At 36.8% G+C, this 15,483-nt stretch overlaps 1 protein-coding gene across 3 annotated transcripts in view; it reads left to right on the forward strand.

The window, feature by feature from the left end:
* ATRNL1 (attractin like 1) overlaps nucleotides 1-15,483 on the forward strand; it is a 431,595-nt gene that overhangs the window by 313,962 nt on the left and 102,150 nt on the right. For 2 of the 3 annotated variants that reach the window (XM_041415479.1, XM_041415480.1), the window contains exon 27: nucleotides 1,202-1,309. The exons of the other annotated variant lie outside the window; for it this stretch is intronic. In XM_041415479.1, coding sequence (XP_041271413.1) covers nucleotides 1,202-1,309 — 108 coding nt within the window. The remainder of the gene's footprint in view (nucleotides 1-1,201; nucleotides 1,310-15,483) is intronic. 3 annotated transcript variants of the gene reach the window in all.

Consider the following 15,483-nt stretch of genomic DNA (forward strand, 5'->3'; position numbering starts at 1 on the left):
GGAATGTACTGGCTCTGCACTTAGAGGTTCTGGTCTGATTTTAATGTTACAAGTGCGTCTTTAAATTTCTACAGACAATCTTCAAATGCAACGTGAGGCAAAATGCATAAGAAGCACTACAAAATGAGTTTGTTGTTTTGTAGGAGATCTTAAATCAACAGTGTTTATTAGTAAGCTGCCAGCAAATATTTGCTTGCATACCTTTTATTATTTCAAAGGCTTTTATTAGCAGTATGTCACGGTGCTAGTGTCATTTACATTCAGACACCACTTTCTAATGTTTTAAGCTTTCCAGAGATAACAGGGAGGAAAATGTTAAGAAAATGAAACAGATCTTTTCTAAGAAATCATTTTTGCAAGCGTTTTGTCTCTTCAAGATTCTGTGACATCCTGTTCAGCTGAAGGAACACACCACTTGAATTGCACGACTCATTCACCTTAAATATTTAATAATGCTTTCATTAGTTGCACTGAACCAGTGGAGTAAGATCTGTAATATCTACTGCTGGCCATCATTTTTATTCATTGTGGTTTAATAAGCATTATAATTACAGACTGAGGAAGAAATATGAGTTAACTTTGTGGTTTTGCTTGGGACTTCTGTGCACACTGGTATGATTGGAAGGGATTATACAAGCTCTGTGAGCATAGCTGAGTGTATTTTAATATAATGGTGCAGAGTTCCCAATCCTGGCACATAATTCTTCATATGAAAGTAACTGCAGAAAAGATCCTGCATAAAATTGAGTGCTGACACTATTAACTCCATCTGGCTTAGTTGTGAAATATGAAAATTTGAAAGCCAAGTGGACTTGTTTTTGGCAGGTGTTCTAATGCATGCATTATCAGTGGAATTAGACTTCAACTATTTTTACCAACCAGTTCCTTTATTTGCTTGTAACTTACACAAATAGCAGTTATTTAGAGAGAACAGTCAGTTAGGGAAGCTTTCATTTGGAAAGTTTGTCAGAGTTCAAGCTAAAAGGCCGTTTGTAGGCATCACAACCTTCTGTGCTTGTTTCTCGAGTAAATATAGATGGTGATGATTATGATTTAGTATAACTTTCTCACTTTGATATCACAAAAGTGGCTGTATGCATGCTGTTTGCATTCTTATGTTTTAATGGGAGGTATAGTAGGGCAGACTGATATCTGGTGCATTTTTTAATGTTTTGTTAAAACATCATTTTTTCCTCATCAGCAACTTATGCGGGAGCGACAGCAGATGGCCAGCCGCCCCTTTGCTTCTGTCGATGTAGCACTGGAAGTAGGAGCTGAGCAAACAGACTTTCTACGAGGGCCATTAGAGGTAGGAACAGTGGTGCTGACAAGGGACCATTGTGATTTGCATATTTATATTGCCAGTCTCATCTGCATCTGCTTCTGAAACCAAGCAGCATCTGATTACCTGGAGCTGACAAGCCTCAGCTATGTGTGTTGTGTCATTTCTAAGGCACAGAGTTTTAATCTCATGACATAAACTGTACCTAAAACCACTGGAGAATCCATTAGCCTGGGCTGGGGTGACAGGCAGCTCACCTGGCAGTCCTGTTGTGATGGATGTGAGCTGAAGGAATGCAGGACTCTGGCTGGAGTCAGCAGCAAATGTCATGCTCAGTCCTTCAAGTACACAGTGCCATCTAGTTAACATCTATCTTAATTAACAGACATTACAACAAACAACCTAACTAAAGCACCTTAGAGTAAAAATTCAGTGTTGTTTTATACACGGAGGTTGAAAGTATACAAACTGTACTGCATGGTTTTGTTTGTAGGAGATGGCAACATTACTGCATTCTTTTATTGCAATTGCAGTACATTGGAAAAGAAATAGTAATATGTAAAGCAATATAATATTGGAATGGTGTAATAATGCATGAAATGGATTCTGAAAGTTTTACCTGAAAATGGAGGGAAAATTACAATATGTGGATAATAATTAATATCTAATCTAGGTTTAGATTTTGGGAGATGATCTACTCCTCTACTCCTTTAACTTTAGTTACAATATTGTGTTTACAGTTATTACTACAGCCTATTTATGGTGGGGCCTGGGTACAAGGTGTGCTAGCTCTGAAATCTTTCAGGATTGTACTCTTCATTGCTGCCAATTCTTCTTAAATTCAAAGCTTCTCTTACTCTCCTCAATAACCAATCTCAGTGGAAGGTTAAATACCATCTGTCAGAGCTCCAAGGTTCATGGGGAATGAGTGCTGTGAAAAACAAAAACATAGCAGAAAGAAAAAGATTCAGCTCTTGAGTACTTATCAAAGTGAGGTGCTCTGTCCTGCAGTTGAACAGAAAGTCATCCCAATTGTTCTTACAGTCACAATTTAAATATTTGGAATGGGTGGTGAATAAAAATGATGTATCTCTTTGAAGAAGCTGTGTTATTTTCTGACCTAATACTAAACCCCTCACATTCTTCCCCAAAACCACCTTACTTCTGTCTCCTCTTATCTTGGAGCAGAAGACCTCTCCAGCTCCCCGAGCTGAGGATACATTACACTGCAGTTAAAAGTTAATTTTTTTGCAGTGTGATTTCATTGTCTCTGCACTGTATCTGAGAATTTTTTTTCTGTTTTCTTTTCAAATGGAGGCAGTGAAGGGACAATGAGGCATCCATACTCTAATTTTGTACATACTGATTATTTAATTAAACTTTAGAAGTAAACTTCTAAAGTTTAATCACAACTTAATTGCTACATTTTTTCTCATGTTTTTTATTTAGCACTAAAAGAGGTAGATCCTAAAATATCTTAATTATATTTTATGGTTTTTATTACCTTCTTTTTCTCCTAGCCAAGCATTTTCTAGCAATTGTTTAGAATTCAGCATCCATAGTGGTTTTTTTCTTAATTAATACATAGTTATACACAGAATGAACTCCATTCAAAATTTCCTTGGAATTATACTGATCTATCTCTAAAAAAGTATTGTGCTGAGGATTAAATGAATGTGATTCAAGCATTGTTTGTCCTTTGGTATATATTCTGTAAAAATAAAGGGGCTGTATTAAGCTTCTTTGTGAAAGTACACTAAAAGTTTTAGTTGCCATTCTGTTTTTCATATTCGGCTCTTTTGGACTGAGGGCAATCCAGCTCACACATTTCCAGGATGCAATGTTTAAGAAAAGAATAATATGAAATAGCTGTGAACCTCATTTTGTTGTATTAATTTAGAATCATTAACCTACATTAATAATCTTGTCATATCTGAAGCCGATTGGGAGGCTGAAAGCCAGAGATCTTTTGTGAAAAAATGAGAATATAGGGTAAGTTCAAAATGTTCTGCTGGCATTGCAGAGATCTTGCACTGATATACCAGGGGCTCCAGTTTTGATGATGGTGCACTGCATTCCCTCTCTTCACACTTTTATTGGCATCGTGTGTTACTCCCTGATACTTTGGACATTGTTGTTACACTTCTATTGACATTGGAATAACTCTGACACTTCCAGTGACACCACATTGATCCGTGGCCCCTTTGGGCACTGGGTAATGTCACTGAACTCTTCCAGACATTGCTGCAAGTCTCCCACTCAGCTGCACAGTAAAGCTGCTGTTCATTAAGGTCACCTGCCTCGTGTGGTGGTGGTTTTGTACAGCTGGAGCTCTACATCAATACTGATGCTCTGGTATATGGCAGTGTTCATGTGGCTCCACATGGTAATGCCAGGATACTTGCAGTTTGGTTAACATCTGTATTTTACATTTATTTGTAAATATCCATAGCAGCTATATTTTACATTTATTTGTAAATATTCATAGCAGATGTATCACTGGAGAGGCTTAGTTTGCAATAGTAAGGCACATTTTACCCAGTGTTCAGAAAAGATAAAAACTCCAAGAGTATAAATACTGCACATAAAATGCTTGCCTAGTTTAGATACTTACAATACAACTGTTACTGTTTGGGTCTATTTTCAGCTAGCAGCAATTTGAACAGATTTAACTACAGAGGAGAGTTGAACTTTGTTGTTGGAGTATCCATCAATCAGTCTATCTTTCTTAATGTTTTGACAACAAAATGACAGTATCTCCATATTAACTCCTTCAAAAAACTTCAATTTGCATCATATTCCTCCTCTTCCCTGTCTGAGTGGGTTTTTAGGCATTGGCAATAGCCTTTGTTCTTACCCATTTAAACAATATTATTTATCAGTTTTTACTTCCTCAGGCCACCTTTTACATGAACAAGCCTCATCTTGTTTTCTACTCTGTCATGTTGGCTTTATTACAACTCTTCAATGTTTTATTGTCAGTTTAAACTTAACACAAACAAAAGCAGACTTCATTTTTCCCTTGCCCTCTTTCTTTCCTGTATGACACCAACCACTGCCTTCCTAATGCTACTGATAGGATGTTAATTGGGATGTTATCCCAATTCTAAATGTACCAAGCAACACCCACTCCTGCTGTGCCATGGTATTAATGATATTTAACCCATGCTAGTCCTGATCTGCATCTTCATTTGCTTCTGTAATGACTTCCACTGCACTGATGGAGGCGATGAGGTCTGGGTGAGCCCTTGCAGGGAAGGAGCAGGAGGCAGGAACACTCCCTCCTGGGCAGAACAAGAGCAATCCAAAGTTACTGTGGTGGAGGAGGGGAAGGGAAGTCTGGAAGGTTTCCAGAAACCCTCTGGATCCCAAGAGGGGAACAGTCCAGTGCAGCTCTGCTGAAGTCACTGGTGAGCCAAGGGAGGGGAAAAAGGAGAGAGAATTCCCAAGGGCCCCTTGCCAGCAGTAGCACATAGCACAGGCTGCTAAGAGCAGAGCCAGAAAACAGCAAAAGCACCCTGTCCAGAGAGTTTGAGAATATTAGCTGTTTTGTGATACCACCATAATTTTTTTCAGTACCACAATCATAAAAAAAAATCAAAGTAGTATCATAGATCAATAGATGCTCATTGCTGAGCTTCTTGGCACTCAGTGCCCTCAATGTTACAATGTTTTTTATTCCTTTCATTTCTTTTTTCCAGACATCTGAGCTATTTCCAGACTTGGTTGCTTTTTTCTTCCCAGTATATACTAAAAGCTAAATCATTTAGGCTATCTTCATATTCTAAACCTCCTTTAGGCAAAAATTTTTTCCCTAAAATGTAAATCACTTTTGAAGAGTTTCTTCTGCTGTGCTGCTGACAGTCATTTCAGTTAATCTATGTATTAATTGAGAAGTAAAACATTTTTTTTTTCCTCTTTGCCTAATGTCTGGGTATTTTTCTTTTGGAAATGGGGACAGATGATTTCTTTAGGTAAGATAAGGTAGACACTACTGTAAACAAACACTTCATGTCTGGTCATGCTAAGACTCTGAATATCAGCATCTTACTGTGCTGCATCTGCTGCAGTAAAGACAGGCATGTTATTGCCTGCAGAAGGACCAAGTACAGATTTACTGCTGTGATGATCATCCATTTGTGGTATTACTTGGATTTTTTTTTTCAAATCAATGTTATTTCATAATTATTTCTGTAGAAAAGCATGCAGTAGATCTTTCAGTCATTTTGCTGTTAAATTGCTGCATTTTCCCTAGAGTTGTCATAGATATTAGACCATCCTCTGCTTTTGACAAGGTAGGACAATGTCAAAAATTTTGAATTTCCAATAAAATTTTTGTTTGTTTCTCTAGCAAATAATGTTTTATAGTGAGTAATATGTATGATGCATTTGATAAGTTTTGAATTTCAGGCACTTTTGATAAGTAAGGAGCAAAAATTGGCCATTATTTGTCATTTGTTTGAGTAAATAATTGGAAGGTGTGACACAAGCAGCTTTTTTATACATTTTATACAAAGAATGGCTGCTGAAAAGTAGAGTGACTTATCAAAACACATCAAAATCCTGTAGTAGAGACTTGTGGACTTTTAAGGAATTGTAGTACATATTAATAAGTTGTGCTGCTGGCTTCTCTTGCCAATAAGGAGATTTTTTAGCCTGGTTTACAAATAAATCTAATTAAGGTACATTCAGTTTCTTGTATAATTTGACTAATTATATAAGATGACTAATTATATAAGATAAATTACAGTGAGTAATTTTTTGAAAACGCAGCTTACCTTATTTTGAACAAAATTCACCTAGTTGCATGCTTCATCAGCATTGCACATGCATTGTGTTGATGACATAATGTCTAAAGCCAAGGAACAGGCTATTCCCAACTCCTTGGTACAGAGCATCTGCTTTCCTCTTGATATGCTCAGTTCCTAATATTAGTCTCAGTATCAGAGTGATAATTTATTTTAGATAATGGTGAAATTTTCCCTCGAATGATTTTCCAGTGACCATAAAGGCAACATGTATTTGGCAACAGGAACTATCAAAGGTCATTTTAGTTGCACTTCTTGCCTACTGAAAACTCATGTCACAGTCTTGAGCTGCTCTCTGTGGCTCAAGAGGGACCAGGGGCAAGAGAATCTAGATGAGAACAATGTGAGCAATCAGAGACATAAAAATTATAACTGCAGTGAAAAGTCAAGGAAATTGGAGTAGGCTATTTAAAGGAGTCCAAGTAATAACTTGGAGATATGCAAAAGGTAAACAGCAATCAGGAGGGCAAAATCTTCCTTGGTTGCTGCAGGTGGCAGAGGTGTAATGGACTTAAATTGTAGTAGGGAAGGTTTAAGAAGGTATCAGGAAAAGCTTCTCATAATAAAGCTGAATCACTGAAAGCAATTGCCTGGGGAGGTGATGGAATTGCTTTTATTGGAAGCTTTTTAGAGCAGGATGGACAAATATTTCTCAGGTACCATGTATCATAGGTGCATTAGATGCCTCCTTTCAGCTCTGTCTTTATTATTATTCTGATTGTTCCCTAGCTCTTCCTTCTTCAGACTCTCTGAAAATGTTCCATTTCTGTTGTTTGAACACCTTAATTACCTTCACTGCAATGTTAGTTTTCTGTTACTGAATATTTATGACCCTTCTTTTCACTTTTGCTGTTTTATTCATTGACTTACATCCTTCATTTTCTCTCAAGATCAGAAACTGTTAAGTAATTTCTGACCTCAGCCTTTCCCTGTCTGTAGGTCTGCCAAACATGATCTCCATCCTGTCTGGAATAGCTTCAATATTCTCCTTGAAGTCTGTATTGGTGATGTAATTCTTTGTTTTCCTTAACAAGTGCATTGCCATTTTTATAGTCTTTCAAAATCCATGCGTCTTAGACACTACATCTCAGAGAAATGTAGTCAGATGTCACACCTGACACTGAAGAGGAGAATCTGTATTGGATCACATTTTCTGCTTTTCTGTATTGCTCAAAGATCATGTTAAATTTGCTGTCCACTACCTCAAGAACTCCATTATTTTGTGCTACACTTCCACCTTGATGGCTCACTGCCTTCTCTGCCCCTCCCTCAGTACTGTTCATCCAGAAAACTTTCTCCTGAGCTATGGAGTCACTTTATGTTAAACCCTACTTTCCAGCATTTTTCCTTCTTTGTAAAAGATTGCTTCACATTGTGTGGTTTTTTTTGTGATATTATGTGCAAGGGATGTTATATCACCAAAATTCACATCTGGTGGTTCTTCACTAGAGAAAAGCATTTACCCCAAGCAAATGCTTGTTTGGTTTGCACCACCTCCTTCCTTCTATGACATTTGTCATGAAATAAGATGTTTAGATTTCACTCTATTTTGCTCCTCATGCAGTGGTTACACACAACAGGGTTGCTCTGCCCAGTTAGGTAACTTTACGTTTGTGTAAGATTTTTGTTGCTTCACCAAAAAGTGTGTCTAGAAATGAGTGAGTGTTCTGAGCCTAAGATTCAGAACAAATACCTCACCTAGCTGCTCATGCATACTGGTCACAGCTATAATTCTTGTGTGTGTTGTGTATACTAAATCAATGTAAAATGTATAGATGTTCAATTTGTTGCACAGAATTGCATTAGCAATATTTTAAGATTTCTGAGTAGCATTTTTCTTCTCTGGCATATGGGAAAACTAAAAATAACCTGAGAAATGTTGCCTGGAGTAAGACACATTTTTTTTCATACAGACCATATTTGTGTGTGTGTGTTTATTCCTAAAATATACACTAACACCTCAAAACCTGTTGATGTTTTGCTTGAGTCCTTAACTTCAAGTTTTTTAAAAGTCTATATCTGTTCTAAAGTGTACCCAGTCTCTAAACATGCAAAAAAAATATTTTAAATCCCTATGTTCTTTTCTTTGCTTCTTTATTTCTGTCCTCATGGGCAAACAGGTGTTGTGAGAAAACCTTAGACATAATGTAGAGGAGGTTTGTCTAGATGGAGGTTGATTTCCTAATATTTCACCCTAGCACGAGAGCAAAGCCTTTGCTTATTACCTCATGAACTGTAGGATCTGTAAATTCGCAATTAGTTCTGAGAACCTGATTTTGTGTAGTTTTTTTGATAAAAATATATCTTTCCACTTCACAAAGTGTATTTGGCACATGTACTGCATAATCAGATGATTACAGAAATTGTTTGGATAAAAATATGTGATTTGTGTTGAACAAAATTGCGAAGAAATTTCATGCTCAATTAGAGGAGTTTTGGCTTACAGACAAAGTGTAGGTGTTTCAGTGGTATTGGCATGCTATGAATAGAACTCTTAAATCAATGTATTATGCATAATTGCAAATCCAGAGTATCAAAGTAATTGTTCTGATTGTTTTAAAGCAGAAGTGTTTATATGTTTCTGTAGATGTTATGAATAATAACATTCTACCTTTTAATAAATTCAATTTTTGCAACATCTTATTTCATAGAGTAGACAGGTACAAAATTCAGCAAATGCAAAGCAATTTTATGTACTTATATTTTTAAGTACCCTTAGGGTTCTCCTTGAATAAGGCTTGGTCATGGAAATCTTGCCTTTGGATATGAAATCCATGAGAATGAGATTTCCAGAATTATTTAAACTGAACATACCAAAGCATGGAAAGAGTTATGCTGTCAGAATAACTAAAAAACACATAGATGGGAATATTTCTCTGTTTACTGGACCTTTCTGTACACCTGATTTGCACATGCCATTCTCTGACTGGCTGCTCTTTGTGGTTATGTGTATTTTCATAGTACCTCTTTTGGTTTTAAACCAGAAGCTATTCCTTATCTTTAAGTAGGGTATTTCTGTCTGAAAGGAAAGAGGAGAAGAAATAGGTACAGAAACTATAGCTTTTCATCAGCCATTTCCCATGTTTCCAGGTAGAATGGGGTATTCAAGGGTGCTCTTTGATGTTTGGCAACTTGTAATCCTTAGCTCTAATTCAGAGACTTTGCCTTCATGCTTGTTTCCAGCTCTCTACTCAAGGTTCAGTTCTACCTTCCAACAATACCATTGAAACTGCAGCAGACACAAGGCAAGAGCACTGCCTGGGCTTTTCTTCACAAAACTTGGCAACCTGTATGTCAGGCAATACTGAAGTTATGCTACTTTTCACTAAAGTTTTATCGTTCTGCACCATCTATCAAACTGGGTTTGTGCCTGAAGTGAATGTGAATTATTTGCATAGAAGACCCCTGCCCTGGATGACTCAAACCTCACCCAGACTTCAGAGAGCCATCCCATGTGCCATCCAACACATCCGTTTCCCATGACTATTCAACCCAGCAGACTCTTTACTACCTGGTTCTGTCTGCTGTGCGTTGGACATCATAATTCTTCAATTTCTGGTTGTATGGTGGCTCAATTTCAAGAAAAATGTTGAAGCTTTTTAGTTTTTAGGTAGGCTATGAGCCCCCACTGTTCTGCTGTCTGTCACTGTCACTACGTGCCCTATTAAAAAGTTTGTCCCTGTGTCTCTTATCAGCTCTTGTCCCCAGAACCTTCTCTTCCCCAGACTGAACAATCAGAACTCTCTCAGCCTTTTCTCACAGGAGAGGTGTTCCTTCTCTCTGGAAATTTTGGTGGCCCTCCTCTGGATCCACTCTAACAGGTCCATGTCCTTCCTGTGCTGTAGAAAAGTCATCTCATTTCCCCTCCCTGCATATTGTGAGAGACAGTTTCTGCTTTTCCACTGATGGCTCAGGAAGGTGTGAGTGCTTGCAGACACTTGACTGGAGAACTTTGGTGTGAGTGACTCAAATTTTCAAATCATGAGGCTGGTTTGTGAGTTATAGGTTGTGGATTCCATTCACTGGCTTTAGCAAAGCAGAGGTAGAATCATTGTATAAGGTGTTGATTTCAGTAATAAGCTGAAGAATTATTTTTTCGTAACAGAAAAAAAACAGCAAAATATTGGAATTTGAAAAATGAGTGGGTTCCATCAGGATTTACAGCTCAATAGTAGGATTCTTTAATGGTACTGAAGTAACCTTCTCCTTGGACCATTTCTTCTGAAAATCAAAAGATTATGAATGGTACACTGCAACAAAGTAAACACTGCAGTAAAGTAGAAGTTTAAAAGGCAGTTAGACTGCAGTGAAATTGGGAAGAACAGTGAGTCTGTATCAGGGTTATCTCCTTCAAAAAATCAGCAGTATTTGTGATATGTGATCACTTCCAGATATAACAAATCTGTTAGAGCTTCCTATAAAAGACTGTAAAAATATTATTGTTCATTAGTGTGAAGCAGTAAAGTTTTTAACAGATACATAAGAAATGAAATTTTCCCTTTTTTCATCTTTGGTATATATTAATCTTACTAGATTTTTATTTAAAGTAGAATTTTGCCTTTCTCAGTGCCATTCCTTGTACTATATCCTTGGCAAAATGACCTTTTTCTTATCTTTATTATCCAGCTTTCAGTAAGAGACTAGAAAGTTTACAGAGGTACTTGCTGTCACCTTCTTGTTTCAACTGTTTAGGCCTTTAAAAATGATGTACAAATATTGAACCAGCTGTAGTTAATAAATAGTTATTCTTTTCTACAAACAACTTATTGGTTATTAAAGGAAAAGTCAGTGGGCTGTTGGAAAATAGGCAAGCAATTTATTTTATATTGAGAAAAATTTCAAGTTGTAGGAATCAGAAGGAACAAAACATACCCTTCTGAATGTGTTTAAATGTCACTTTATGTGCAGAAAAGAGCATTATCCAATGACTCACAAATAGAATTTATGTTTTGCAGCACTGAGCACATAAATGCAGAACGATCTTTAAGATCACCACTAAATACACCAAGAGTCACTGACATGACTTTGGCAGTGAGATCTAGTGAGATCATTTCCCTCTGGGCATATGGATGCTGTAAAGTGTGTCTTTCTTGGTCATTTATTTTTTATGAAGGAAATTTTGAATTTACACATCTATATCTATATCTATCTATCTATATATATATATATTACCACTTTCTTATAAATTAAGTCAGATAAACATAAAAAATAATCTCCAAGCCAACTGTCACGTACTTCTGTGTACCTTCAGGCACTGATCATGAATGCTATTTGAATTGCATTCTGCCATCACTCACTTGTTGAATTCAAGGTAGAGTTGCACCAGGTCCTAATGCAGCACAATATAGATTTTCCAGTGCACCATTAAAAGGAAAGTAATGAAATACTCTACTTACTTTGATGGTTTATTGAGGAATAGTGGATTTGTGTGTATGGTTTAATACAGAGGAATTGCAGAAATATATTTTTTAAATTGAAAAAAATGTTTTAGTTTTCCCATTTCCTGCTGTAATTAAATGGTAGAAGAGCAGCTACAATCTGAATATTTGATTTTATTTTTTTCTCCAGAATAGTTAGAGCATCTCTCTTCATTCTATTAGGACACTTTAATGAGCAATATTCATTGAAATGGCAGCAATGTGCAGCATATTTTGATCTAGCAACAGTTTATAACTGGTTTGCAACTACTTTGCAAAATAAATAGCTAAAGAAGTATTTAAGTAAAGTAACACGGATGTCTGTCTCATTAACAACTTTTAATTCTGTGAAAATGTAATAACTCAAGGTGAAAAGGAAGTAAGAGAACGGAAAGGAGTTTTCAGACAATGTAGGTACACGTGCACTGCCCACAGCTGGAAATGGCAGAAATCCAGTGCTTTAGTGTGTGATATCATGCTTTGGGTTTGGTTTTTTTTTTACACATACATTTGGGCTTGAATTTATGTGAGAGGGCAAAGTCAGAGAAACTTGTCTAGGATTTGGGATAAATGATAGGGGAGTTTGTGAAAGTCTGCCAACCAGCTAATATTTCAGTAACATTATTGATCTAATCCAAAAAACTTATATATCTTGTAATACTTGGAATTGGCTTTGTTCCAAAAAGTCCTACTGTGCAAGATTGGGGAAAAAATAGAAAAAGGTTTGATTACAGACTTTAGGCAGTGTTTTAGATATGCCATCTTAGCTACTGAGTATCTTGAGGATAAGATCTAAAACCTTGAATTTATATTCTTTAGAAAGCCAGCACAGAAAGCAAAGGGTAGAGCTGATGTTTCTGCAGCAATCTCTGTAATAGCCCTTGCTGCTGAGGTGTGCTCTATTACTCTGTTTCAGACAGTTTTTCAAAGGACTTAAAATGTCCAAGTGTATCATAGAACTGAAGCTGCTATTAAGAGGTGAAAGTAGTGCAATCAACTCATTATGTGGGGCAACAATTTTAAATCAGCTGGGAAAGTCAGAAAGCATTATACAGAAGTGCTTAAGGAGAAAGCATTATTCAGAAGTGGTTAATGAGAGCTAGGACTGACGGAGAAATTCAAAAGCTCTTCTGTACAATGGGTTATAATTGATCATTGCATGGTACATCTGTGTAATTGTAGGGTCTTCCACATGCTTCCCCCTGCTCACCTGTCTGTCCATCTTTAACTAACCAGCTTTTCTCTAGTAGGCAGATCTTCTCTGAGCACAATTCTGTTCTAGCATCATGATCATTGAGGTTGTTACAAGGTAAGCACTTCTGACAGACAAATGCAGCTGTTTGTTAGCTGTGTATTTATGGCACTAGAGATCATCTTCTCATTAGTTGTTTTAGAGACTTTGCATTAATAGGACCAAGGAACTGATCCTTGTTAGGAGAGCTCATGTTAAGCTGAAATTCAATATTTTCACTTACTGAATTTGAATTCGGCAGTAAATCTAATTTTTAGAAAATAGCATTCATCATGCACAATAGAATCATAGATAATTTAGCTTGGAAGGAACCTTCTGTAGTCATACATCAGTCAAAGATACTGGGGAGGAGCCAAACACTTGATCCCCCTCTATGGGGAGATTGTTTAGGGTCCTGTTTGATGGCGTTATGAATATTATTAAGGAAGCCGGTTCTGCAAACTCACGGGGTCCTGTTCAAACGTTTAGCAGCTCTCAGTGACAAGCCTTTACTAATATCTCACCAAAATCTCCCTTCTTGAAATTTCTTTCTACTGCCTATTTTCTCATCCTTGTGAGAAAAAGATGTAATTATCAGAGTCAGCAAAAGTCCCCAACTTAGGTTTCTCCTTTTAAGAATGAACAAATCCCTTACTGCCAGACTTTTCTTCTAATGCTTAGGCCACCTCTATCTCACTGTTTTGTTTGCAAAGATACAATGGAAGATTTTTTTTTGAGAGTCTTGCTGATTAACACCATCCAGCCTTGTCTTCCTCTGAGTCTGTCATACCATTACCAAAATGTACCAGGTCTGTGGGGCAAACTTTGTCTTTCACAAATCCGTGCTGGCTATTCCTTGTCAAATGCTTGTCCTTCACATGCCTGGACTGGGCTTTTAGGGGGATTTCCTTCATAGTCTTTCTTCCCAGGCATGGTGGGGAGCATGTTGGGTTAAGCAGTCTGACTTTCCCCAGGTCTTCCTCCTTGCCTTTCTTAAAGATGTGTGTAACTCTTGCCTTTTCATAGAGATCAGGAATTTCCCTTAATTACCACAGCCAGTCAAAGATGACAGCATTTTCTCAATGACATTGCTCAGTTCCCAGTATTCCTGCTGTTCCTGGGGACTTGTCTGTATCCAATTTAATTCCCCAGCTCATTTCTCTACTAACTCAACCAGATGTAAAACCCAAAATCTGTGTTGCTCAGGATTTCAGGTTCTTTTTTTTGTGTGTGTAAAAAAGTTAGCTGTAAAGTTCTTGCAAGAGCTGGAGAAGTTTCAATGTTAATTTAATCAAAGAACTGCTATAAAGGCACTTCCTTCAGTAGCATCATGTAAGAGTCTCAGTGTCTGTTTCTCCTGATACTGGTAAGAAATATTTCCCAAGTTTTTCTCTTATGCCAGCCCCTAAATTCCTTTCCTTTTTTCCTGGACTTTATATTTTAGTAGTGTACCTTTGTGTACTATACAGTGTTTTTTTAAAAATGTGTTTAGATTTTGGCAGTGCATGTGCAGTTACAAGACACAGTTTGGAGTTATGAGTTATTTGTATAGTGAGATAAGTTTGGGGTGGGGGGGGTTTTTCAATTTTTTTTTTTAGTTTTGCAAGTTTTGTGGTAAACTAGGCACAGTTCAAAATGATACCAGCCCAGAAAAGTTTACTGAAGCTCAGAGCCAAATAAACATGAAATTTGCAGAAGAACTTTGTGTGTGGAGCAATAATTGATCACAGAAAGCATCCCCGATATGGGTAGGGAAGGAAAAGTTTCTTTTTTTTCTTTTTTAATGCAAGATGCCTTGGCTGGAGTTCAATTTAAAGATAAGGGGTACTATACTAAAGCTTCTTTTGATACTGTACAAATTGGTAATCCTCTTTTAGTTCTTCAAAGAAGGCGCTAAAGAGAAAGTAGATTTCAGGTGCCTATTACAAAGAGTAAATAAATTTTTTTTCTACACGTGATTTTGTTTCATTTTTCTTTTTTCTTCTTCTTTTCTTGATATTATGTCAATTATAGTCTTCGTATTTGTGTTGGACAGCTGCATTTTAAGAGAGCCCAGTGTTAAAAATCATCTCTTTTAAGGGCATCCTGGTATTTCTTTGCTACTATCTTCTCTGAAATATCCTGACCCCTCTTCTTAATTGTAATAAAATTTTCTGTAAATAGATGGTACCTTCTTTTTGGAATGAGTTCATTCATCTGACTAATTAAGAAGTCTCAATTCCATCATAAAGGCATCATCATCTTTAAGTGATTTATTGATACATTTCAGTCTGTGAGAGTCTAGGCAGTGTTTTTTAGGTCAACAGGTGTGTTACAAATGTAATTGATACAGCTGATATTATTCAGATGTGTGAATGTATCTTAGTAATGGCTCTGGTTTTCCAAGAGAGGTGATGGAATTGTGAGCTCCCAGGTGTTGTAGAGTGAATCATCCCAAATACCTTTGTCCTAAGCATATTAGATTACTAAAGCACATGAACAGAAGAGTCAGTGTGATAAAAATATGCTTTAACTGCTTTCACAACAGATGTGGTTATGGAGTCTGAGCTCTACTGTAGCAATATCCTTGTAATCAACATCTCTTCATTTCAACTCTTCCAACAGATAAACCACGTTCAATGACAATCTTTGTGATACGTTAACTTGTAGTTGTAAATAATGTAATGCATCTCCTAAACTTTCAAGCATGTTCACACTGCAGTCCTGTCCTTGGGAGTAAAATTCAGAACAAACAATTTTATAGTT

This window comes from Onychostruthus taczanowskii, unplaced genomic scaffold (assembly GCF_017590055.1).
Source record: "Onychostruthus taczanowskii isolate IOZ18803 unplaced genomic scaffold, ASM1759005v1 scaffold5, whole genome shotgun sequence".
Taxonomy (NCBI): domain Eukaryota; kingdom Metazoa; phylum Chordata; class Aves; order Passeriformes; family Passeridae; genus Onychostruthus; species Onychostruthus taczanowskii.